This window comes from Pithys albifrons, chromosome 1, assembly GCF_047495875.1.
Source record: "Pithys albifrons albifrons isolate INPA30051 chromosome 1, PitAlb_v1, whole genome shotgun sequence".
NCBI classification, from domain to species: domain Eukaryota; kingdom Metazoa; phylum Chordata; class Aves; order Passeriformes; family Thamnophilidae; genus Pithys; species Pithys albifrons.
In genome coordinates, this window is record NC_092458.1 from 22,819,601 (window position 1) to 22,845,529 (window position 25,929).

The window sequence follows — 25,929 nt, forward strand, 5'->3', positions numbered from 1 at the left end:
TACACACCATGTGCCTGAGAGTATCATCTAAATGCTTCTTGAACTCTCATAGGCTTGGTGCTGTGACCATTTACCTGGGGAGCCTGTTCCAGTGTCCAACCACCCTCTGGGTGAAGAATCTTTTTCTAATATTCAACCTAAACCTACCCTGACACAACTTGAGGCCATTCCCTTGAGTTCTGTCAGTGGTCACCACAGAGAAGAGATCAGTGCCTGTCCCGCCTCTTTCCCTTGAAAGAAAGTTGTAGACTGCAATGATGTCTTCCCTCAGTCTCTTCTTCTCCAGCCTGAACGAAGTGACCTCAGCCACTTCTCACACACTTCTCCTCAAGGGGCAATCTTCGCTGCCCTCCTTTGGACACTCTCTATAGCTTAATACCTTTCTTATATTGCAGTGCCCAAACCTGCACACAATATCCAAAGTGAGGCCGCCCCAGTGCAGAGCAGAGCGGGACAATCCCCGCCCTCAACCAGCTGGTGATGCTTTGCCTGATGAGCCCAGGACACAGATGGCCCTCCTGGCTGCCAGGGCACTGCTGACTCATATTCGACTTGCCATCCACCAGGACTCCCAAGGCCCTTTCCATGACACTGCTTTGCAGCATCTCATTCCCCAACCTGTACATACATCCAGGGTTGCCCCGTTCCAGGTGCAGAATCCGGCACTTTCCTTTGTTGAACTTCATATGGTTGGTGATTGCCCATCCTCTTATCTGTCAAGGTCTCTCTGCAGGGCCTCCCTGCCTTTGAGGGAGTCAACAGCTCCTCCCAGTTCTGTCATCTGCAAACTTGCTTAGTATCCCTTCCAGTCCTCTGTCCAAGTCATTTATGAAGATGTTAGAAGAGCACAGGGCTCGCAATGGAGCCCTGTGGAACCCAGTAATGACAGGTCACCCAGTCTGATGTTCCCCCATTCACTACTACCCTCTGTGCTCAACCCATGAGCCAATTGCTCACCCACCACATGGTGTGTTTATCCAGCTGTGCTCTGGACAGAGCACCAGCTCCCAAACAAAAAGGCACATTAATGTTGGAAGAAAGGAGAGGCACAAAATGGTACACGAGTCTATGTATTCCAAAAATGTATTAGGTGTTGGTAGGGCAGTTGGTAACAGGATGCTCTTGAAAAGGACATGGCAATAAAAGCAGTTCCCACAGGAAGAAAGAAATTGTGGCACAGCCCTCCTGCAAGAGGATAGGCAACAAGTTGGTCCTCAGCTTCACTACAATCTTTTCCAGCTGACTGTTAAAACTAGAGGAACTACAGTAATCTTGTGTTGCCACAGGTTTCTGCTAAGGATCAAGCAAATACAAATGAGAAAATTTGATAAGGGAGTTTCTTTACACAAAGTTCCAAAGATCCATTGGAACCCTTTCCAAGAGTACACAAAATCTCAGCATGGAAAATCAATTACATTTTTTACATAATAAATAAGTTTTAAATATCTACTAATATATTATCACTCTTAAATTTCATAGCTATTTCTTTGCAATAGTGTTTAAGCCCAGAAGCTCACAAATTCTGCAGAGACAGGTCAGATACAGCACAGGCAATAGGCATTAAACCAAATGTATGAAATAAGAAAACTGAAACACACAAGATGATCATAGTTACATTGCTTATGGCCTTAATCGCTAGTCAGACAATTAATCCCCAGATACAACTACACTGGTGCCAGTGGGCCATTTGGGCTGATCTCATAATGAACCTTTTCTAATATGGCAGGTGGGCCCAGGGCACAGGTGTGTATCTCGGTGTGTTCTGCATCTCTAGCAGTGACATGCCTTCTCACAGTATTGAAAAAGAGCATTGCTCACCTAAACAACACCTTGGCTACCAGGCATGGGAGTGGGTTGTAAAAGGGAGGGCACATTAAAACTGACCCAGGGGGCACAAGGTGTTTCTAAAAGGGGAAAGAGTGTTAGGGTGGAGCAGAGCAGCAGCACGGAGGAAGTAATGATGGGGAAGGGGGATGAGCTGCAGGTGCTGGAGCACCCTGAAAAGCCTCTGGGTGGAAAAACAGATGTAGCCCACAGCAAGGTCAAAAACCACCACGCATCTCCATTTTCCTCTCTTGCCTTTTCAGTAAGAAAACTTCAGAGGTCCTAGCACTCCCCAGAAACAATCACATATCTTTGATCAGATCCGCTGCTCTGCTACTTCTCCTGAGAGGCCTGTCACCCTCCCAGGCTCTCTTTCAGCTGCTGACACCTCCTTCATCCCTGTCTTGCCCGCCTCCCACCTCTGCATCCCCCACGTGGTTTGCACTCACTGGATCCCATTACGCAGCCCCCATGGGCATTTCACCACAAGAGCATTTCATACAGACTGTCTCTCATACTCAGAGACATCCTCAAATTGGGAAGTGGCAGAAGGAAGCAGGTAGTGTGAGACACACGCAAGTTATGGCTCAGCACAGGCTGCAGCAGCACCAAACCAGCCAAGGAAGTGCCCAGCAGTTGATCTCCCTCCTGCAGGTCCAGGACCCACTGACTAATTCTGTGAGTGATTCAGCTTCAACATGTACTTCTGTGTTTTTTCCAGTGTAAATTACAATTCAAAGCAAGGCACACGCAAACTGCTCCCTCAGGGTCCCTGACCCTCTTTGCTCATCTGGTCTCCGTTGCTCCAGTTTCCACTCCCATCTCTCCTTCTGCTGTCTTTGTGGTGCAGTTGTTTCTGCTTCAAGTTCATGTGCACTCCTGTCCCCAATCCCTTTCCTTAGCCATATGCATTTTGAGATTAAACTAATGAGGTACTACACTGGTGGCAAGCAATGCTTGTATTTTAAAATGCAGGCAGCCTCATTACTCACAGGCAGCAGAGCTCTTCTACTGCCACCCTACAATTAAGAAGTTCTGGTTTTTTCAAGCAAATGGAAATGCTTCCTGAAAACGTACAGGCTGTCTGTGGAGGTTGGGTGCAAAAATCTATGCTACTGCATCCATATCATTAACACTGACTTTCACCACTCAGAACTAGAAAAAACAGCATCACAGACCTAATGCAATCAGCAGCCTGCCAGATACTACTGGCATTACCATTGGTAAAGGCAAAGCAAAGCAAGTCCTCCTATTTTTGAATAAGAAGCACCACCATGAAATGGTTTAATTTGCTTAAGGCAAAAGGGAGCTAAACCTTATCAAGAAATAAGCATGTGCACCAGCTTGAATCACTATAGTTTGGCCTAAATGTTTAACAATGAAGGGCTGTGTTACAGCTGTAACACACTTCTGATTTAACACCTTCTCTTGAAATCACCTTAACAGTCAGATACACAGATCAAAGAAATGTAAAACCATTAACAAAAATTGCTACTGGCAAAACAAGGCAGATTAAAGAAATTATGAGTCATCTTTACGGATACCATATGTTTTCTCTCTGCCTCTGCCCTCTCACAGCCTGAAAATTTACATTTGCACAAGTCCTCATTTTATCAGAGAATGAATACAAGCAGAAATATCATTGGGGTAAATATGCTTAGCAGTAAATTATGGAAATAAAGAAAACAGCAGATAGGAAGATAAAAGTGTTGGGAGAGCTCTTTAACTGGCACAGGTTTGCAGGCAAGAAGACTGGGACAACAGTGCTGTTCCGAGAAACAAGAAATGCTGGAAATAACCCCAAAAGAGAACTAAAGCCCTGGAAAGAGCTATTAAAATGTAGAAAAGAGAAGTGGACTGTGTTACATATCATCACGTGACTGAGGTGTATAGCCAACTCTCTTCTTCATAGTTTTTAAAGTGAGACGCATGTGCATTTACAGTCTGCCAAGTTTTGGCATACTAGAAAAATATGTATGTAACATGCACAAGCATCAACTATTAACATCCAGCTAACAAAAAAAATCACATGCCCCCATAGACTCTGACCAAGAAAGAAACGGCATAGCAGAGGAAAGCTTTCCCTGGGTATTGCAGCATTGACTTCATATGGCAGTAGGCAACAAGCACTGCTCTAAGCATAGTGAAGTGTGAGATCCTGACTAACTGGTCTGGCACCAACACCAATTATCCCTTGTGACAAGAAGACCAGACACATTTGGTCAGCTGACATCTCATACCCAGCTTCTCTCTGCAGTAACCACTCTCAACAAAGCCAAGCCACAGTCTCAGAATCGAAAAAGGCTCTCCTACCCTTCTCTTACAAAACACATCTTAATCAAGCTCTGCAACAATACCTTAGCAAGGGGCTCAAGAAGATCATTATTTTTCAAAACAAATACCATGTGTGTACTAGGCGTACAATGTAAGGACTACTACAACCTCCCAAAAGCTGCAAGAGATGTACTAGCAGGGTTTAGAGAGAGCTGAAAACAACATCCTGATGAACCAAATGAAGCCTCTCCCAAGCAACTTGCAACACTGCAACAAGAGGACTCAAGCTGCACCAGGGTAGGTTCAGAATGGACACCAGGAAGAATTTTTTTACTGAAGGGTGGTTTAGCATTGGAACAGGCTACCTAAGGAGGTGGTAGAGTCACCATCCCTTCAAGCACTCAAAAAAGGACTGGATGTGGCACATAGCGATCTGGTTGATATGGTGGTGTTCAGTCAAAGGTTGGACTCGATAATCTTGAAGGTCTTTTACAACCTTAATGGTTCTATGATTCTGTGATTCCAAGTCTGAACTGTGCCATCGGAAGTATATATATATATATATATATATATATACACCAGTGGGAAATTATATCAAAGCAGAAACAACATACTGTAAACAACGCAATAATAATCAGTTCTTGCAACAAGAAGATGTAAACAAGCACTGAATAAATGCAGAGGAACAACTACAGTTTCGGAGATATATTATCAAACACTGCAAGCTCGTATTGGCACATCTACACTTCATGAGCTCAGGAGGCAAGGGAAGAACACGTTTGCATTACCCCATAAGGCAGCACACAGTATCTCAGAATTGAATCTTTTCTTGTATTTGCGAATCTCCGGTGTATCACTCTGTGGCCGTGTATTCGTGGGATTCACATTGACAACTGATCCTTTCCGTGTAGGGTCTTGCCTTATTGCCTCTGATCTCATTGCTTCACTAGAAAATCCTACTGAAAAATAAAAAAGTAAAGTTCATGTAAATATCCCTCAGGAGCTAAACTCTGGCCATATACTCTTTACATTATACAACTCAAATCAGTAACTGAGAATACAGAGCAAGTCTTTCTTTTTGTAAGAAATGCAAATGGAAAAAGAAAATAAACTATGCAATCCATTGCAAATAAAATAAAAAGCATGATGGTAATATTCTTAAGTACTTTAAAGAGCCACTGAAGTCACTGAAACCTTTTTCAATTGTTGTCTTCAACTACTTTACTTACCCACAGAAGTCACAGTTGTCCCACTAGATGGAGAAATCTGTAGTAATCTGGGGTCTATAAAAGGTGTAAAGGAGGAGGAAGATTTGTGTTTCTGGAGTGTGTTACTAGCGGACTGAGTCTGCAATGTAAATTTCAACTTTATTAATATTAATGACAACAAAAAGCATGGATAACAACAACCAACACTTTAAAGTCACTACAGAATTATGCTACAGAGCCGCCCCCAAGCTTCTATACTTCCTTCATGGGTACACAATGCACTACAAGCACACCTGAACTACAAACATGTGCACACTGCACATGTTACAGCAAAATGTAATCAGCTAAAATGTCATCCCTGAATCTCAGCTGCTAGCAAAGCTTTCTAGGACAGGCCACTACAATGAGGCACAAAGCAAGGGAATGTCTCTTCTTTTAATAATCTGCTTAAATTTAAGTATACTATTTTATCTGCAAGCTGCCTACTACCTACAGTTTTTGAATTTATGAAGCATCTCCTGAATTGAGCTAGTTTAATAAAGTATGAAGTTTGATCTCTTGGCTTGTGCAACAAAATAAAAATCATCTGGGATCAAGTATTCACTTCTATGATGGATTACGTTTCAATGTGTGTGACTGCTCATTCTCCCTATTTTGCTTAACCTGAGCCTCTTGCCAGAAAGCTGCAGCAGGTTCTTCCACCTTTATTTGACAATGAAACATATTAAACCTGTATCAAACAAAGGGGCTCATTAGTGTGGAAGGTGTAGCAAACAGTGATAAGACTATGAATATGTGGTGGATAAAATCACTGATGCTTGCTGAGTTATGAAGTCTAAACATGAAAAACCATAAAGAAAGAAAGAAAGAAAGAAAGAAAGAAGACAAGTGAAACAATGAACTGTTAAAAGTGGAAATGAAATGACTTCAAAATCCTTGCCAGTTTAGTATTATAGTGACAACATTGCATACTGAAGCAGAATGGGACAAGTGAAAAACAGTATACACAAAAAGGGTGTGCATGTGGGTAAGTTATACCAAGCAGTACTGGACTTTTGCTCAGCTTTATGCAAACATAGTTATGAAACACTTCTTTAGCATCACCTAATCTTCGACCTCTGATCTTCCTAAGCCTCTACTCTGCAGAAAAGAACAGCAACGGATCTTCAGAGTGTACTGCTCCCCTACACAGCTCTATACCAATACGTTCCTTCATCACCAGGTACTGCCCCAGACTCCACTTCCCAAGCTGAGTTAACTGAATCCTGCTTACTTTTTCCTTAGATCAAAGTTATGAGCAAGCATATCTCTGGAACAATCAACTGATCTCTATAACCTACAAGAGTGCACTTTTAGAAAGATCAAAGACCAATGAAGCATAGCTGAAAATTAAGTATTATGCTAAATGAATTTCCAGGAGGAGACTCTCCCTCCCACACTCCCTCCTGCTATGTGGTTCAGAAGGACTTTTGATTATGTGGTAAGTATGTGCATTGCCATCAGCTTACCCAGCTGACTGCAACTTCTCCTTCTTATCACAGCACTTGCACTCCTACATGGCAAGAGTCTACCCTGAGAAGCAGCAGCTTCTTTTCACCAAGTTTTGCTCCCCTGCATCATCGCCTGCTTGAGAGGCTCTCCTTGTAAGCCAGGCTGGCCAACCAGCCAGGAAGTGGAGACACCATATCAGGCTCCTCATTAAGTGCTAGGAGTTGGTAAGGGTCAAACAACACCCTTTTTTTCATTGACACACGTGCATCTCCTCTGCTATGAGGGGTTACACACACAGGAAGGGCCAGGCTTTCCCACCAGCACTTGGTAAGGGAAGGCACCATCCTGGGTTCGGTCCAGAAGAGCAAGAGGGAGCTTCTCCCACAGCAAAGCCTTCTCTACCTGGACATAACCAGTGCTGGTGAACAGTCATCTTCACACAGCTGCTTTTCACAGTTGACACATAACTTGGAAAAAAAAAAGCAAATATTTTCCCCCATTCATTATTCCAAAATCACAATACATCAGGCTTTTACAACCCTCCTGGGCAACACCTGATTTGTTCACTCAAACCACGTGGCAAGGTTTAAAGAGCAAAATGCTTCCACAGCCGCTTCCTCCTCCCAAAGGGTGAGTTTGCACAAGCAGCTCCTCATATGCATGGAGTTACTAGTCCAGCTTTTACTGACAAAGCCAAAATTAACTGCTGATTCTGAAGAGACACACTGCTTGCAATTAGCCTGCTCCCAGAATAAAACAGTATTTAAAAAAAAGAGTATTGGCTTGAAAATGCAGTAGTCAAGTTTAGTTTAAAACGAACACCATGCAATTAATGACTCACTAAGAGGAAGCAAAAATAGTAAACTGGCAAGTTTGGCATGGGACTGTTCTAGAGTTACAGGCTTCTTACACAGAACTGAAATGTGTTATTTGGGGGGTGGGAACAAAGGTGACAGAAAAAAAAAGCAGGGGAGATTGGCTGGAGTTCCTTTGCAAACTAGCTACTAGGCAATGCTGCTATAACCCTACAAAAGCAGCCAGCTGTGGTGTAAGACATACCTCATTAGTAGTTAGCTTGTCCTGGGGTGTCTGTGGGGACATGGTGGGTGTCGGCTGGCTGGAGGATGGGGAGGAGGAGGTGGAGGAAGTGGAGGAGGAATGGCTTTGCTGTAAGAGATCTGGCAAGAGGTGAATGCGACCGGCAAAGCCATTGCTCTCATGATGGCTGGCACGCTTTTTGTCAACTGTACTCTGTAGAAAAAACAGGCACACTTGTCTTGCTCAAGTGCTGCTTAAAGGTCTATATCCCTAACAACCTCTCTCCTTCTCTCCCTCACTTCCTACCTTTTCACATTTATTTTTAAATTTATTTTTTAAAATAAACTGATAATACATTCTTTGATGCCTGGATGGAAAAGAAAACTGGGCAGAGCTACTAGAATTCATCAAATTCCCACCTCTTCTGGCAGGCAAAAGCTTGGTTTATGTGGTTGACTTGCACAGCCAGTTCCACCAATTAACAAAAGAGTAACTGCGCTGCTAAGTCTGACACCACATCAGGGACAAGCACATTTTTGGGGATGGGGTGAGGATTTCTTTCCCTAGTGTTCCATTTAAAACTAACTTAGATCCTATACAGATAGCAGTTTGGACTTTCTGGAAAATGCCTGCAGCTAATTATTTAAAACAATAACCATGAAATCTTAATTTTCAAACCAGAGGGCTCAATTAAGAAATTGGCATTCATTTGTGAAACTCGGAAATGTGATAACTGAGGAAACTCCTATAAGCTAGCACGCTCATTAACACACAAGCCCATTTCAAAGAAGGGAATCATTATCTTTCAGACGCACAGGAAGGCAGTGTTTTCAGAATCAAAGGCAATATAATACAGCACTCTAGCTCTGTCCACATTGTCTGCCTCACCACCTATTCTGCTTCTCTCCCACACTAATTGTTTCATGAATTTGTATGTAAATGTGTGTGTATGTTATCTGTATGGTCTGTATGCCCTCAACTACAGGTTCAAAACAATTTTAAAAAACCCTGAGTTCTCCCACCCTAGTCTCCCTCCCAGTCCCATTCCTGAGACATACATTTGGTCCTATGGTAAAACTAAACTAAGTTCTCGCTCCAGGTACTTGCTGCACACACCTGCAGCTTTTCTACCCTCCTCTCCCACAGACTTTGAGATATTCTGCATGGTGCTGCCATGGGTGTCACTGAAAAGCATGCAAAACAGAAGCAAGGGGTGAAGGGCTACTCTCCTCTTTGCATGCATCAAATATCTTGCTCATCTGAAATTCACTACAGCTGTGTCTTGATAATACGAACAACAAACACAATGTAGAAACAGCATGGGTAAATGAGCGAGTGGGTTAATGAGCACAGAAAGAGTGCAGCACTGCACAGGGAAGGAAAAGCAGTACCTGTCGAACAATTAAGGTGCCCTCTTTAGAAGGAGTCAAGGCAGGTTCACTCTCCACATCATCATGGACGATCATGGTTTTTACTGACTCTGTTTCACCATTGCTCAAGTTCAATGTTGACCTATTTGTCAGACAAGAAATAACTGGAGTGAGATAACAGCACTAGTGCCCTAGCTGTCACTGCCCTGCATCAAGGCACACTGAAAACTAATTTGTATTTTGCCCAGAGTGGAATATTTACATAACTCGCCTAGAAAAGTCTCTCTATCAAAAAAAGAAAAGATCAGGAGATTGTTAAACACCATTTTTCATTTTGTAACAAATCAAGGGAGAAGAGGTAAAGAACATTGAGAAGATTACCCTCAGTGTTTGAAAGTATGAACATACAAGCCTGCTATGTCTTGCTCATAGATTGAAGTAAGTTGAATGAACTAACATACAAGCCAAAATACCCAACACCCTTTTCCTTCAATCCCCTATGAGGGAACACAGATGCAAAACATTGTTAGAAGAACTAACACTGCTCGGACATCATCTGGTCCAGAAGTAGATTCATCTGCTCCTTCTTGTTCCATATCATCATCTTCCTCATCTGTTGTCCCTGACTCCTCACTTGAGGATGAGTAGTCCGTTACTTTATGTGGAGGTCGCACATCCTCTACTGCCCGCAACTCCTTTGCCAATGCAGTTAAATCCTGATGGGAGTGGAAAGAAAAATAAACAAAAACCCTGACATTGCAAGCAAGAAGGAAGAACAGCTTGCAAGACAAACCCACAGGATTAGTGCCCAAGTTTGCTCACTTGTCCACTGTCATGCTTGCATTGCCCCAGCAGCACTGTTTCCTCAGACTTAGTCATTCCTAACAGTTATAAAAACTCACTTTCTGATAAATTAAAGCACCAGAAGAGTCAGCCTAAGGGGGTCTTGCCACATCACAGAAAAACGTGCATACTCTGAATCCCAACTACCCTGATTATAACTTCAGTTTACCCTACGATATGATCTGAAGGACACATACAAGCACCAGGACCCATTCTCACATAGTGGTTGACTGTCACAGTTTATTTTCCTAAACTTTCCAGGTTAATAGCATTCCCCTATTATCTGAAATGAAGGACAAACCTCTATGTTTCTTTAAGAAAGCTGACAGATTTCGATGCTAGTGCAGTATCACAAGAGATATGGCAAGAGAAGAAAGTTTTAAGGAAAGTTGGAAATACTGTGAAAACCCACTGAGTTTCCCAAGACACAACTGGACACACAGTTGTAATCAATTGTAATAGCAGCCACATAAATGTCAGAAATCTTTCACAGAAAGTAGCATCAAGTTAAGGTCTTACCACTTCTCCCTGCACCATTCAGCCCAGTATTGGCACATTTCAGGTCAAATGCACGATCATTGGTCCAGTCCCAGGAAGGAAGCACAGGATTGAAAGAGAGAAAGGCAAAGGTTAGGAAGGAAAAAGACCAGAGAGCAGAAATCAATCCCAGAAGCAGAGAAAAATCTAATGTTTAAAGAACTGCAATGGGTGCAGGCAATTGCATAGCCGAGAATGTGCTGCCACACCCACAGTTAGAAAATCAACTCAAGCTGAAGTTCATCCCTGAGGGCACCACGAATGGAAGCTCACACTATACTTCTTGTGAGGCTTGCTGAAAGAGAAGGTGGACAGGGAAAAGTGGATGCAACTTACAGCAGGCTTGATAGGTCTGAAGACTTCCTTTTTCTCTTCAGGCTTTTTAGGTGCACTTTCATGACGCTGTGATGGTGAACCCTCTGATTTGGATGATGCTGCATGTGCCAAGACCCCAAAAGGAACACAGAAAAAAGAGATTAAGTAGGGAGCTAAAATTTGTTTTTCTTAACTTCATTTTGAAGAGACGAAGAGAGGTGAGAAGACTATCCAGTGGTGGTGTCTGACTGTAAGGCCTAAGTTGCATTCGTTCACTATTACATTGTCCCTGAAGGACTACGGAAAAAAACATCATTGAAGCCAAAGTAAACAGTCACACAACTGTAAATCAAAGATTCAGGTGTGGCCACAACCTGGAAAACCTCCATCAGCATCCAACCTAGCTCAGCTGAGACCTATTCACAGCAGTCTTCACTCTGTCAAAAACTACCAAGGTGACAGACAACAAGCATCAAAATGTGCCCTTGCACACTTGAGGAATGGAGCTATGAGGGCATTGAGACTGGGCTGTTTGCACATAGGAAAATGAAGCAGTGATTTGATGTGAATTAAAGAACAATGAAACACTTTGACAACTACTTCTATGCTGATCACCTTTCCCAAGCAAGGACACTCAGAAAAGGGGGTAGAGGAAGCTAATCCATCTTTGAAACTGCATGTTCAAACACTGTTCTGTGTGAGGGTTATCATCCTTAATTACTGAGTGTTTCACAGCTTAGAAACACAATGTTACAAAAGACGGGAGAAGGACTTACATCTCATCCGGAACCGCTCTCCAGACCCACTCTGAGAGCCAGGATGGGAGCCAGGCTGCGAGCCAGAGTTGCTTGAACCCGAAGAACTGCCACTGCCTGGCCTTGGTACAAGCTTCTCCACCCTTTCCCACAGAAGACGAGGTTCTATATTGCTGTATCAGGGAAGGGAAGAAATTCTTTGTCACACACTTCAGTTCTAGGTTCCTGTTTCTAAACTCAAAAATCATTCTTCCTCAGTGTTTCATTAATAACTCATCTGAAATAACTGCATCAGTGATGCTTCATAACCCAGGCAGTGGCTCCCTATGAAATACCTATTATCTTATTTATGATGGTAAAAAAAACTTTAGGTGGGTACAAGCTATTTTTTTTGTATGGAGTCGTCTACCTGCCATTCTTGTGTATCTAACCCAAAGAGGACAGTTCTCCCAACCTGCATGCAGCAGGTTTAAAACTGGCTCAGAATTGCCCTGGGCATCCAAGAACAAGCCAAAAAAGAATACCAGAATACCCTCAGCCCTGTACAGTGAGCCAGTTCCACAGGGCCCTGTCCATGTTGCTCTGTTGAGCTCAGAAGACATATCCCTCCTCCCCTTCCTGACCTCAGGTGTTCTGAGTCACTGCTCATGGATGTTTATCCCTCTCCCAAAGTCTGGTTCTGGCTTAGAGGCCAGGAAGTTTCTGAGATCTCTGCACTTCAGATATTACAAACACTTCTGACAGTAATCCCCACAGCATGTCCAAGTTGACCTGTTGCATCAAAAGGCAAGATGTTCATAAATGGCCACTTTTTTTCCAAAATCTTAAGGATATTGAAATTTTTGCTAAAGTTACATGGCAGACAACTCAAAGCAGGAGAAAGCAGAAGAAATTTTGCCAGTGTTAGCTGGCACATATGCTAGATCAAGGGAAATTAATATTAATCATTACTGAAAAGGGATCCAACATCATCTCCTTTTTGCATGTCCTTTTGGCATTGCCAAAAGCTGTCTGGAAATGCCTGATTTCCCATGAGCCTTTTTCTTCCAGTTCAAGAAAGGTGAGGAAATGTAGGCTTACAAACCTCGTGGAGTTTCTTTGACCTGCTTGGTTATTTTGCTGCCCACTGCCCTGCAGTGGAGAATCACGGCGGGACAGGACTGGTGATCGGGATGTTGTTCTCACAGGTACCTTGGAGGAAAAAAGATTGTGTTAACTCATGAAGAGGAGAGAGAGAGAAGAGGAAGATTAAACCTCTCCTGTCACAGAATATATTCTTAGGATTTTAAGAACACTTTCTAAGTCCAATGACCAAAAGCAATAAACAAACACCCATAAAACCAAAAGCCTTAGTTAGGATGCTATTCAAAATTTGAAGAGAACACAAAGCTTAGTCTTAACATTAAAAAGTGTTTAATAGTTACCACACGAACACATACACGCCCTGCTATCCTCCCCAACTACTGAGACATTTAAAAAGAATATGGCGTTTTGACTGAAGCAGGGGAGGCACAAAGCAATTTGCTGAAACAGCATGAGAATTAGGAGAATAAGCTCAAGGGAATCAAACAAATGCCCAGGAATGGATCAGCAGAAGGCAAAGACTGGTGGGGGAGCAAGAATATACTCAGAAGAAGCAAATCCCAGTGGATGGGAGGGGGGATGGGAGGGGGAGAGGAGGAGAAAATAAATTGAATGTTTCCTTTTTGTTCAATTTTAAGTAACTGTATGATTCATAGTTTGGGTTGCTAACAGATGAAGAGTAAGATTAACTCTGAGCAATAAACTCAGGGAAATTTTAAGTTTTTTCCTGAATAGAGTGATGACTTGTTAACTTTGCATAATAAATTGTTTCTTTGAAATAGCAGAATTCTGTAAATAATTGCCAATTTTATATGAAGCTCCAGTACTGTACTTAAGGTTGATTATCATTAACCCATTGACTGAACACCTATATTATGATCTGCCTTCCAAAATACTGTTACCAATGCTGGCACAAGAGCACGGTCCTCCCAGTGCCCAGGGTATCACATCCTTAAGAAAATTATAATTAATAATAAAAAAATAGCACACATCTGTCTTTCTACTTCTTACCCTTGGAGGCACCTCGTCACTGTCTGATCTAGCCCAAGCCTTTTGAGTGGGGTCAGGTACCTCCGACTTAGAGTCAGAACTCTGATTTAGCACTTCACTGCGTGAAGGTGGATATGGGTCCTGGGAACGAAGATGGTGATGAGCAAATTTGGGAGAAGGGTCACTGAAGGAATGGGATCGCGAGACAGGGGAAACATTGTTCTTGAGAGATGCCAGATGGGACCACTGTACCTTACAAGAAAACAAAACATAAAACATTCAATGCGCTCAGTATAAACGGCTTTCCAACTAACACAGAATAAAGGCAGGTGGGGTGGGCAGAGACAAATTGGTTATGGCATTAGGTAAGCGTGGGGTGGAATCAATGCACTTAAAAGCAAGGCAAGCGCCCAAAGAACGTAACAGACTGAAATGCAGCACATACGCATTTTTTGTGAGATATGCTCTCCACATACACATACACTGGTGCCCCGAAGAAAATGGGACCCAATATCTGCCCCATGAGCCTAAGTCCAAAGGCCACTCAAGACAGTAGTCGCCTTCCATTCCCCAGTCTTCAGTGGCCTTTGGCCAGATCTCATGGCAGCACTGGTGGGGTGGGAGATTTGAAGTGGATATCCAATTGAAGAAATGTATAAAATTAAAGAATGCTCTAAAATTGTGCAAACCAACAAACATTTATGCTTCCTAATAAATTTAGGAACAAGATACAGTTCCAAACTTTTGGAGAGAGACCATAACACAAAGCCTTTATTCCTTTACAGTCATTGCAATATATATAAAACACATAATATATATTGTATACAGTATACATATGTACAATGCATATTATACTCACACCATATATGTACCATGTGCCGTACATATATACATATTTAGACACAAACTACACACACACACGCACACACATATTCAACTAAAAATATTAAGAAGGCACAAAGTGACTCCAGAGTTAAAATTCCATTGGGATTTCCATTGAAATCCATATTGACCCTTCAGCCTGTTTCTTCTTTGTGCATAAACCTGTCTTTCAGAGTTGATTTCTGAAACTAAGGAGGAGGAGAGGTCCTAATTGAGGAACACACTATTTCCACACCTAATAATTAAACAAAACTTTGCTTTGAATCCCAGTTTCAGTAGGCTGGATGTATTTGTTTTTGTATGATTATTATTTCCTCAATTTTAATACACACAGCTGTTGAAGAGCCTGATTATCCTTAATATGAGTGGAAGACACAGACTTTAAAAGTAACTGGCACAAAGAATATGAAGATACAAGTCCAATATTTTGAAATAGTCATAGAGGTTTGAATAAAACCCAGGGCTTAATGAGTAAGAGATGAAGTTCTGTCCTGATTTCTCCCACTCTCCCGTCTGTTCAAATTCTCCCATTGCCCAGAAGAGTTGCAATACCTAGTCACAATCAGGGTTGGTTTTAGCTTACATTGTCATCAATAGACTTTATTTGAAAGAAGAAAACTCTGCATGGAACTAGAGCAATTGAATGCAGAACTACACCATTTAATTTACTATACCCAAATTGCTCAGAATTTATAGACTATGTCTAAATTTTAGACAAAGGTTACTTTTTCAATTCATGCCATAATTCCTATGAGATCAGATATCAAAATCTGGAGACTCCTCATTAGAAAATAACAGAATAGCTGCCATGCAGCCCAGTGGTTTCAACCTCTTTTTGATTTTCCAGGAGTGGTACAGATCTCTATTTAGCAACTGAAGGCCTACTGACAACAAACTTGCTTTTCTTAGTCATGTTTTGTAAATCTCCTTGAAACAGTGCTCATACTATTAAAAGTCACTTGTTTAGTTAGCATGTCTCTGTAAGAATTCTAAAAACCAAGCAAGCTCACTTTTTTCCTTTTTAGTAGTAAATACATTGCACAGAGCAAATTCTGAATTGTAGAAGTGTTCTGAAACTGTCACCAGTGTTTAGTCCACCACGTCGCCATTGCAGAGATAACAGAATGCCACAGTTCTAATCTAGCTGTAACATTTAAAAAAAACCCAACCAAACCCAAAAATTCATCAGTTTATCAATAAAATAAGCAAAAACAGACATAGAGCAAAACTACTGAATAAGCTACATTGTGCAACAGTGCTACCCTTTACATTAAGACTTTCTAAGTGCCAAGACGTGCAAATTTGAAGAAAACCTGTTGGGACTTCCGCATTTCCTCCAGACTCACCAGGATTTTCCTGGATGCTTACCTGGGGCTCCATTGGCCTCTGCAGAGCAGGCTGAGCAGGTTCTGAGTTCCCATTGGAAAAGGACTCTGATCTTGAAGGCACTGGTGGCTCCAACACTTTGCCCATCTGTTTAGACTGTGCTTCAGGGGAGCCCTGATTAGTTTTTCTAAATCTCTCCTCCACCTAAGCCAAAATAAATGAAGGTTAAGCCTTGAGTCAATAAAACCAACTACAGTAGAACTACAAAAGTGAGTATCACCTTTTCTTTACCACAAAGCAACTAAATCCATTTGAGGTTTGGCAGGATTTTTTCCCTACCACTTCTGCCAGCACTGTAAGTTTGCTGACTGAGCTAGTGGCAAGTATAGCAATATGGAAAATCCATATTAGAAAGAGAGGAGATACAGGAGGTGGTAAGATGTGAGACAATATGATGAAAGACTATTATGGGGCTTCTTTTTGCCCAAACTAATTATTATTCATCAGTATTTTCCCCACAGACATAAAAAAGATACATGGAAACAGAAACAATTTTATAATATAAAAGTACATTTCCCACTGCTCTCCTTTACTTTAGTTACTAACCTTGTGAAACCAATGGTTTTGGATTATCTGCTTTCCTGTGCTTCTCTCTTTGGCAATGGAAGAAAAGATAGCAGGATATGCTTCTCTATAAGGTAATACTGCAGTCTGTTTGGCTTTAGGTCCAAAACAGCAGGACTGATCATCCTCTCTCTTATCAAATAATCCCAACACAACCTCACAGGCTTCAGAGGACAACCCCAGCAGCTTGTTTCTTGTTCTTGGGAAAGTGTAGAACTGATGATACATTAACCTCAAGAACTTGTTGAGAGGAAGACTAAATCAGATGTGCTCAGCCTCAGAAGAACATCAAACAAGGTCCTCATGCAGAAACATTGCCTATTCCAAGGTCACAGCACTGAGAATGAAGTAAGAAGTATGAAGGTCAAGAGATAGAGTGAGGCTACAGGTAGAAAGGAAATATACTGCCATTTCCTAAGATGGTCTTTTGCTGGAACCAGGGCAGCATGTGCATTTCTGCCAGAGGAGTTATCTCTGAGGAGTGCTACACTCCCACAATTTTATCAAAGCATCAAACAAAGATTAAACTGGCAGCTTGGGCTGATTTAATTTGCTTTAACCCTTGTGCCTGAAGCACAAAACCAGTATTGGGGTGATTTCCTAGCAGTGACATTCTGGAGAGACTGGCTGTCAGAAGACAGAGGCAAATTTCCAGGACTCCTCACCTCAGCTGGGCTGCTTTACAAACCCAAACTGCCTCTGTTTTCCAAAACTGGAGGATAGGAACAGTTTGCCTATGGGAACAAGCAGAGAAGCTTCTGCCAGGTCTACACAAAATACACTATGTCGTGGGAAGTACAACAATAATGGAGGCAAGCATCTCACCATACAATTATTTTCACCACCATGTTCAAATTCACAGTCATCCTTTAAAGGTTAAAAAACAGGCCAGACTCCTTGTTATGAATAGAACAAGGAATAGCCTGAAGTCCTTCTGTCTGAAGGAGCAGGTTTTCATATCTCTAGCTGCAGATGATAGGAGGTTTCTTCCAGAAAGCACATGAACTGCACAAGCCACATGTCTTCAAAACAAGGCAAGAAGTGGGAAGGCAGAGAGTGCAACCCTGAATAGAAAACAGCCTGTGCTCCAGTCATCTGACTGTCTAGACCTGACAATGGTATTAAGCTCTAAGCTTCCCAATGCTTCCCAAAGCTAATCTTAGAAGTGCTTTTCCTTATCCTCATTGCTACTGCAATGGGGAAAATAACTGATCACCACTAGACTTTGCCAGAAAAGGAAAGTCAGCCCTATGGTCAGTCCCTCCATAGATGGAAACTCTCTAGAGAGCAGTGTGTCCCAAAGTATGAGGCACAAAACATTTGTTTCAGTTCACTATTTTATGTCAAGAATGATGTGATCAATTCCTGCTGGTAAGATCAACTGGCATCACTCCCACTGCCAGAACTATACTTCTACCACACTTTTTAAAAAGACTATTACACAGCAATCTGTGGGAAGATTTGACTACTAACCAATTTTTCTGTGCCTTTACTCTTTCCAGCTAGAGCAATCACAAAAGGAAAAGACTACAACCAAAAAATAGCTGAATCAGTGGTTATCCTAAAGGAAGTAACACTTGAATCTTCATGAGTTTCTCTCCTTTTCAACTCTGAAAGGAAAATGGAGCAGAGCCAGCATTCAGGCTGGACAGAAGTGCTGGACTGGCACTGTGGTTTCATTGCGGTGGGATAAGAGTGTGCAAATGAGTACTGGAGGGCTAGTTCCACATCTGCACCACCACGTATCAGATATGTCTGAAGTTATTCCAAGAGAGACATACCAGATACTTCAACCATCAAGCAGAATGGATAAAGAGCACAAATATGGTTTATGAAGAACTTGGACAACAGCATCTAACAGAAAATGAGTTTGTGTCCACCAAGCCCAAACAGCAATACTTCAAAGACTAAGAAGCACTACAGGATGAAGGTAAACCAAGAGCTATTTTATCATGTTCAACAGCCCCAAGGATGTTTTTATTCTTGTTCCAAAATGTATTTACCTAGTTCCCACATGCTGCTAATGAATGCCATTAAGAGCTTTGACTAGCATTGCCCAGTCTGGTGGTTTGTGGGCAATATGGTTCTCAAGTGAAATGTAAGAATAAGACTACTGAAAGAAAGCCAAGTATGCATCAGAGGCAATTACTTGCTTAGCTTACCCATGGACCAATGGAGACTGCGGACCACTCACTGAAACAAATAGCACTCTGGTGACTTTTGATTGATTTGTAAGTCCCTGAAGTCCAAGAAGGTAGCACCACAGAGTTTCAAAAGAGTGCGACACGATCTCAGGAGAGTACTTAACACTCCAAAAGTGAAACTAATGAAATTAAGGCTTGTGTTCATGAGAAGGAAATTTCTACATTTAAAACATCAAATGTGTAAATACGTACTGTGTGCAAACATCCCTTACAAGTTTGTGCTTTCCAACTGCCTCTCAATTTCCAATTGCCACTACTTGCCAGAGAAGATCACCAACTGCATCAGTGCTTCCTATAAAAACATGTCTGATGAACAGAGACGTAACTTCCTAATGTGATGCTTCCAAAGCGAGGTCCCCTTAGTCTGGAGCCTTCCAGACTTTCTTTACAACTTCTATATCTCAAAAGTCTGAACTTCAATGACTGTAGCAGAAGTACTCAGAAGTAGCCCACAGGTTTGGAAACCAGTGACCAACAAGTATCTTAGCCCTTATGAGTGATGCTTTGGTCTCCAACCGTACTGTAGCAGAACTCCAACTGTACTGTTGCAGAACTCCAGTCATGCTGATGCAAACAAGCAGATTCCTGCCCACAAGAAGGACTTACCTCACGTGCTCTTTCAGCAGGCTCATAGTGAGATTTTGGCTCAGGGGTATGATAGCTTTGTTTATTTCTTTCTTGCTGCTGCTGCTGTTGCTGTTGCTGTTGCTGCTGCTGCTGCTGTTGCTGCTGCTGCTGCTGCTGCCGTCTGTGATCATGCTGCAGTGACAGGAGGTAGGCTTGCTCCTGCTGCAACTGGCGCTGGAGTCGCTCTGCCTGTCGGTGTTCCTCCATCTCTCGCCATCTGTATTCCTTTGAGAGAACAGGTGAGTAATTCAAGACATGACATTGATTGTATGGTGGATGTGTCCCTATCCATCCCGTTAAAATGCACCTTTTTAGTTGCTGTTGCACTCTTTCTTTTTTTCTTAATGGTTTTATTTTTTGTTTATTTCATCGTTAAAGTGTAACCACGAGCTAAGTTAGGCCCATATGGCTTGTGTCTCATGTTGGGAAAGTCAAGAGAGTACTTCTAAGCTTGACATGATTGGAGATTATGTCAAAATTGATTTTAATTAAAGGGGAAAGAAAAGAAGAGTTATTTATACTAAATCCAGTGTAAAGTTCAAAAAACAGTGACTTAGACCAACACTAGGCCATTGTATCCCGGGGAGGATTTACATATCATGTGTGCTTTTGATCTGCAACACAAGCACTCTAGTTCTTCACTGAATGCCAATGTCTGTTCAGAAACTTGACCACCACACCAGAACTGTTCCACTTTAACATAAAGCCTTCTCTTACTGCCCAGAAAGCAGTGTGACCATACAGCACTTCTCATATGTGCCTGTCAGCCCACAACACTAGCATAAATGGCCTTTTAATCAAGCTCCTTTGTTGTCATACTGTCAGTGCAGCTGTGCCCAACTGAGGGAAGCCTAGGACTGGCCAGATAAATGGATCCTATAGCTACTGAACAAAACAGATACAGTGCTTTACCAGTAACATGGCCTGCTCCTGGAGCAGCTGCTGCTGTAGAATTTCCAAGTGCCGCTGCTCCTCTTCTAGCTGTCGCCTGATATACTCCTGTCACATAGAAATTACCCAGCAATAAATTTATTCAAAAGGAATGCATCAGAACCCCCTGGGTGGAACACCACACGCTACTTCCCCAGTTCAGCTTTAACGAGAAACGCACTTCAGGATGGATTAGTGCCTGCAGAACAATTTAGGAAGCCCTTCTTCCTGAGCATTGGATTTTGGCCCCTTTCTGTTCTCAAATTTGCACTCCTGCAAATGTTACGGGCACGGGCCAGAGCTCATTTATGTATTTTGGAAGTGGCTTCAAGAAGCAGCAAAATGCACTTGAAAGTTTTGGAGAGTTAAAACACAGCAAGTCTGACTCAACACAGCCAATACAAAGTCACATGCAAGTTGTATTAAACATTAGTGTGTTGCACTGGTGCGATGAACTGTTAGCAACAGCTAGAGCCAGGCATAGTGTGGGCAGAGCTGGAGTGAGTTCCCACAAAGGGGCTCTGCCAAGTGCAGTTGGGACCTGCCCTGCCATCTCCCCTGCCGCCCTCACTGGAAGCTTCTCCTGAGCAAATGCTGCCAGCCTTGCTGAATTATGCAATGGTTATGACACAAACAAACATCCACCAGGAAACAGATATTAGACTAAATTCGCTTGCTCTTGCAATCTATCCATCTCTTCACCTGCAGCCTCAACAGGTCGACATTTACCCACTGCTTCATATACCCCCTGGAAGAACTCAAACTCTGAAGCACCAAACCCAAGCGGGTAACATCCTATCATGCAATTAATGGAAGTATGTAACATGTGCATGCGCACACACACAAGCACACACACACATTTACATTGTATGCATAAAGAAATTAATGGATCAGTGATACAGTGATGGGAGTTATAGAAAGTCTTGTGACAGACTGATGAGATACACTATACTGTTGTTATGCATGTTGGCTGAGCCACAGTTTGAGTTAACAAAAATTCTAAGAGGGGACATGTCTTTTCTTTTAAAAAAAAAGAATAAAAATTCAGAGTGGTTCCACTTGGCCATGTCAATTAACCATTTGTCATTATTGGCACTGTGCGTAATTAGCATTTCAACAGCTCAATAAGCAGCTGGGGGAATACCCGGTGTCTGCCCAAAAGCAAATTGCTATGCTGTAATTAGAGATTTTTCCATATATTTACTCCCATTGGTTAGTCTTCTCTTCTCTTGACTCAAAAATCTTTGAAACACATACAAACACAATAAAATTATCCAGCAATACAATCATCAATGATCTCAAATACAGTGACTTTATGTAAGAAAAAATTAAGATATATCAGGGCCAAACCCAGCATTCCTTAAGTTAATGGGAAATTTACAATCAGTCTCTAGGACAGAAGTTTTGGATCTTTATTTGGAATCAGTATTTTGCAGTACATGCACAGTAAGTACTGCTCTGATTATCACCCTGATTAAAGTTATTAAAGGATTTTAAAACATGCAGATTTCATGCAGAAATATAGCAGCTGAGTTTCACAGTTTAACAGGCTTCTCACTTGTACTTTCAATATATTAAGGGCACTCTGACAGAAGATATACTTGTTGCCTATACTGGCATACATTATTAGAGCTGATTTTAAAGAAAGAGAGTGAAATCACATATTCAAGTTTTAGGAAGGAAAACCCTCTGCAGCTCAAAGATTCCACCTCAAATTCAGAGTATTCAAAGCTCATGACAAGCCTCTGACCAATTCTGAGTGCCAGAAGTTGACACACAACAGAGCTGCCCTTCTCTTGAAAGGCCTTCTGAACAGAGGCATGTCCTGCAAGAACCACTGATCCAGCAAGACAAGCCTAGAAACAATTTTCAGCCCCAGTGATGATTTCACCAATTCTGATGATTTTTAGTCCAGCCCAGGGGCAGAGCTGAATTTAGAATGAGTGCTGTAACAAGACTTCTTTTTTTGAGGGAATATTGAGTCTGCCAGAATTTTCCATAAAGCCCCACGATCTATGTAAGTGCATTTGCTGTCAAAAACAACATAGACGAAAGAGTTAGTATTAGGTTGCCTCTAAGCTGATTTAGGCTTACTAACTTTTAAAAATTAGGTTAGAATTTAGAAGAAACAAACCTATTCACATATATCTGTATCATGGACTCACCTGCTCCCTTTCTACCCTCCTCTTTTCCTCCTCTGCTCTTCTTCTCTCTTCCTCCTCCTTACGCCTCCTCTCCATTTCTTCCAGACGTCTTTTTTCCTCCTGTTCTCTCCGCCTTTGCTCACGCTCTTGTTGCCTTCGAGCTTCCCTTTCTCTTCTTTGTTGCTACAAAAAGGGAAAAGAAACCACAAAGTTTTACTTTTGTTGTTATCAAAGAAAGAGGTGGGGTTGTTTTCTATGGTGAAGAGCAAGATTGACCAGGACTGGCAAGCTCTGCAACTGAGTGACAAAACATTTTATGCAGGTGTTCCTTCCATCAGGAAGCTAACTCATACCCAGTACACATCTACCTCCCAAAGCAGCCCTGCATACTCACTCTGGTTTCTTCAGGCACACACACAAAGTCATATACCATATTCCTGACAACCAAGGTGTGGAAGCTCACTGCTCTTTTCAAGAGAGGCTAACACTGAAACCTCAATCTTTGAACAACTGACAACTTTCTTGACATCAACAAATTTCCAACATGTTGGCAAAAGGGAATTATCAGCCCTGCTGAATCAGCCAACTGACATGACAACTATCTGAACTTTCTGTGAGTAGCTTCTCTTAAAATAATTCATGGTCAGTCTGCTAAGAATGTGGTAGTGTTGCCCCAACATCCAAGCTCAATTTAATGGACTACCCAAAACTTTGCCTAAGAGAGAAGGAAGGCTGACCAACAGCACCTCAGCCCCTCCCAGAACATCAAAAGCACCTATATGTAAAAGAGGAAAACCAGCTGAACTAAGCTTTTACACTTACACAGATAATCTTCCATACGTGACCCAAATACAAATTGGTGCTGGTAAGTCTGCTCAAGTTTAAAAAGAACCTGGAAAACAGCTCTAGAAAAGCATGAACTGACTCATTTATGTCTAGAGCACCACATATGACTTCAGAGGAGACATTTTAAATGCCCATACAGTCGTGACCAGCTCTTCATGCACTTCAGCAGAAGCATTCAGTTACTCCACCTACCTCAAAATCCCAGGCAGCCTCCCACAACTGCCTAAGTGTCAAAAGACCCAGCTGTCTCCTTTTCAACCATCAACTGGGAATATCTCTACAACATTTACTTCCACTATAGGTTTCTATAATATGCTAAAAAATACAGAAGAAATTTAAACCAAAAAATAACATGCACAAATTTAATCCCAAGAACAAAAATGAAAACCTACATTAGTTATTCCTTATCACATTCCGGTTGAAGGTTAATACTGTGCCCAGCTTCTGTTGAGGAAAACTGCCACAGATTTGCCAGTCTTAAGGCACTCCAGGTAGTCTGGCAAGCAAGAGCATTCAGACTAAGATTTTATTTGGGTTCACAAACCCTGTTACTGGTGTGCATTTCATAGTTGTGCTCAACTGAACAACCAAAGGCTGATCTACACTCTGTGTTACTTCAGAGGATGAGTTTTCCCTGCTTGGCACATTATCCTGCATTAATATGAAGTAATTGAAAGATCAACAGCCTTTCCATCTTCTGGAATTGATACTGACAAGACAGTGGATAAGAAACATTGCAGGGTGGGGGTGGAAGATGGTCCTTGGGGTTCTCTGGACTTTTCTGTCATGAGAAGTTGTGGATGTCCCATCCCTGGAAGTGTTCAAAGCCAGGTTGGATGGGGCTTTGAGCACTGGAAGGTGTCCCTATCCACGGCACAGGGGTTGAAGCTAGATGGTCTTTGAGGTCCTTTCCAACCCAAACCATTTCATGATCCTATGAATTACCAGGATTTAAATAATACAGGCTGCTTTCAAATATTCTTTAATTAACTAATGTACAGGAAAAGATGCAACTTTCTTGAAGACCACTGTTCAAATACACCCACGCTATAACTATGACACCCTCCTTTCTAGCCCATAGCACCATCCTGGATTCACTGCCATCCTCCTGTGCCATAAGACATAAGCTCTTTTCTCCCCCACATTTTCTGTATCTTCTCAGAAACACAGCATCCTTACTCTTGCGTCTCTTTTAACTAAATCCATTTACCAGCCTTTTTGCTTGTGCTTAAGAAAGCTCTCTTCAGTGCAAGCAGATACAAAAATAGCAAAAGCGCTGCGAGGCAGCTACAGCACGCAGTACATTCCATAGGTTTCACTGCTTCCCTTCCCTCATTTTTTAAGGACTGTAAAAGGATTAAGTAGGCACTTTTATTTCTGAATATACACATCAGTGTCGAGCAATTTCTGCATTTAAGTAAATATATTCAGGTGCTTCTTGGCTAATCAAGTCTGACAGGCTCTTTGTTTAAGAAAACTAAGATGTGAAGTACAATAATATTGTTGCCTTGAGGATGCAAGAGACAGCACACTGCTGACTGGTTAATATGCAATTCATCAACTCAAACAATACTGTGTTGACATTGTTAAGTGGATATATTGCAGATCTTGGGATAGCATCGTTCTTATACAAGGAAGATGGGCAAATTCCTTGCTTCTTGAATTAATTCAGAAGCATTCAGCAATAATTATAAATAACTGAACTTAATATGAGAAAAGTAAGTTTCAAATTGATTGAGAGGCAGTTTCCCACAGCATCACAAAATAAACAAAATCAATTGTTTAAAGATGAGACTTTTAATAAACCTGATCCAGATATATAGCTCAGTACAATAGTAGATATTTATTACTCAGCAAAAGAAGGCGGGGAAAAAACAATTCTCTGCCTGACACCAGTGTGCATTTAAGCCAAATCTCCAAAGCACAAATGTGCTATTATCTATCTGCCAAAGTATACAGGGAGGTGGGGGTTTCTCAGCATCAATTCTGCCTTCTCATCAGACCCTGTCTCAGTCCCTTGCCAGGTGCATGGGAAGGGAGGTATCTGGCACTGCAGGAGCCTGCACAAACACCCTGCATGATCCCCTTATTCCCAGACCTAGCTGTAAATGAAAGATTTCACTTCCTTTGCACATGGGCTTTGAAACCTCAGAATCAAACTACTGGTCACTAACAAAGTGGAATTTACTTTTAACAAGCCCAGGGAAAGGAAACCTACAGTGACAACCATCTCTTGGGTCCTAGACTACATCATGTCAAGGGAATAGCAAAGCTGGTTGGTGGCAAGTTGCACTGACGTCAGTTGCCTTCAGAAGCAGCCCTTTAGCTGACTTCTTACTATCTTTCAGTTGGCAGAAGGTTGCCTTCCTGACTGCCTCTAGCAACTCTTCCATGAGGACACACCAAAACTCCAATCACTATGTTCCTCTGGCTTGCCCAAAGGAGGGCAGAGGTACAGGGGCAAACAATTAGTTAAAATCAATGTCATTTCTGTTTATAAAAATTGGCCTTCTGATTTCAGTGTGACTGTCAGATACTGTAATTTTTATCATGTACTACAAAAAGACCTGATATAAACAATGTTGCCCAATAAACAGCAAGTATAAATCTAGATTCCT

At 41.9% G+C, this 25,929-nt stretch overlaps 1 protein-coding gene across 7 annotated transcripts in view; it reads right to left on the reverse strand.

The window, feature by feature from the left end:
- The window catches only part of MAP4K4 (mitogen-activated protein kinase kinase kinase kinase 4), a 172,650-nt gene that overhangs the window by 16,866 nt on the left and 129,855 nt on the right, over positions 1-25,929 (reverse strand). The window contains exons 13-25 of one of the 7 annotated variants that reach the window (XM_071579303.1): positions 22,487-22,648; positions 20,304-20,390; positions 19,371-19,616; positions 15,979-16,140; positions 13,750-13,980; positions 12,740-12,846; positions 11,677-11,828; positions 10,922-11,019; positions 9,746-9,921; positions 9,227-9,347; positions 7,857-8,048; positions 5,328-5,445; positions 4,887-5,054 (exon numbers count right to left, since the gene is read on the reverse strand). In XM_071579303.1, the coding sequence (XP_071435404.1) occupies positions 4,887-5,054; positions 5,328-5,445; positions 7,857-8,048; positions 9,227-9,347; positions 9,746-9,921; positions 10,922-11,019; positions 11,677-11,828; positions 12,740-12,846; positions 13,750-13,980; positions 15,979-16,140; positions 19,371-19,616; positions 20,304-20,390; positions 22,487-22,648 (2,020 nt within the window). Of the gene's footprint in view, positions 1-4,886; positions 5,058-5,327; positions 5,446-7,856; positions 8,049-9,226; positions 9,348-9,745; positions 9,922-10,921; positions 11,020-11,676; positions 11,829-12,739; positions 12,847-13,749; positions 13,981-15,978; positions 16,141-19,370; positions 19,617-20,303; positions 20,391-22,486; positions 22,649-25,929 lie in introns of all 7 variants that reach the window. The other 6 variants (XM_071579214.1, XM_071579385.1, XM_071579537.1 and 3 more) reach the window with 6 other exon arrangements.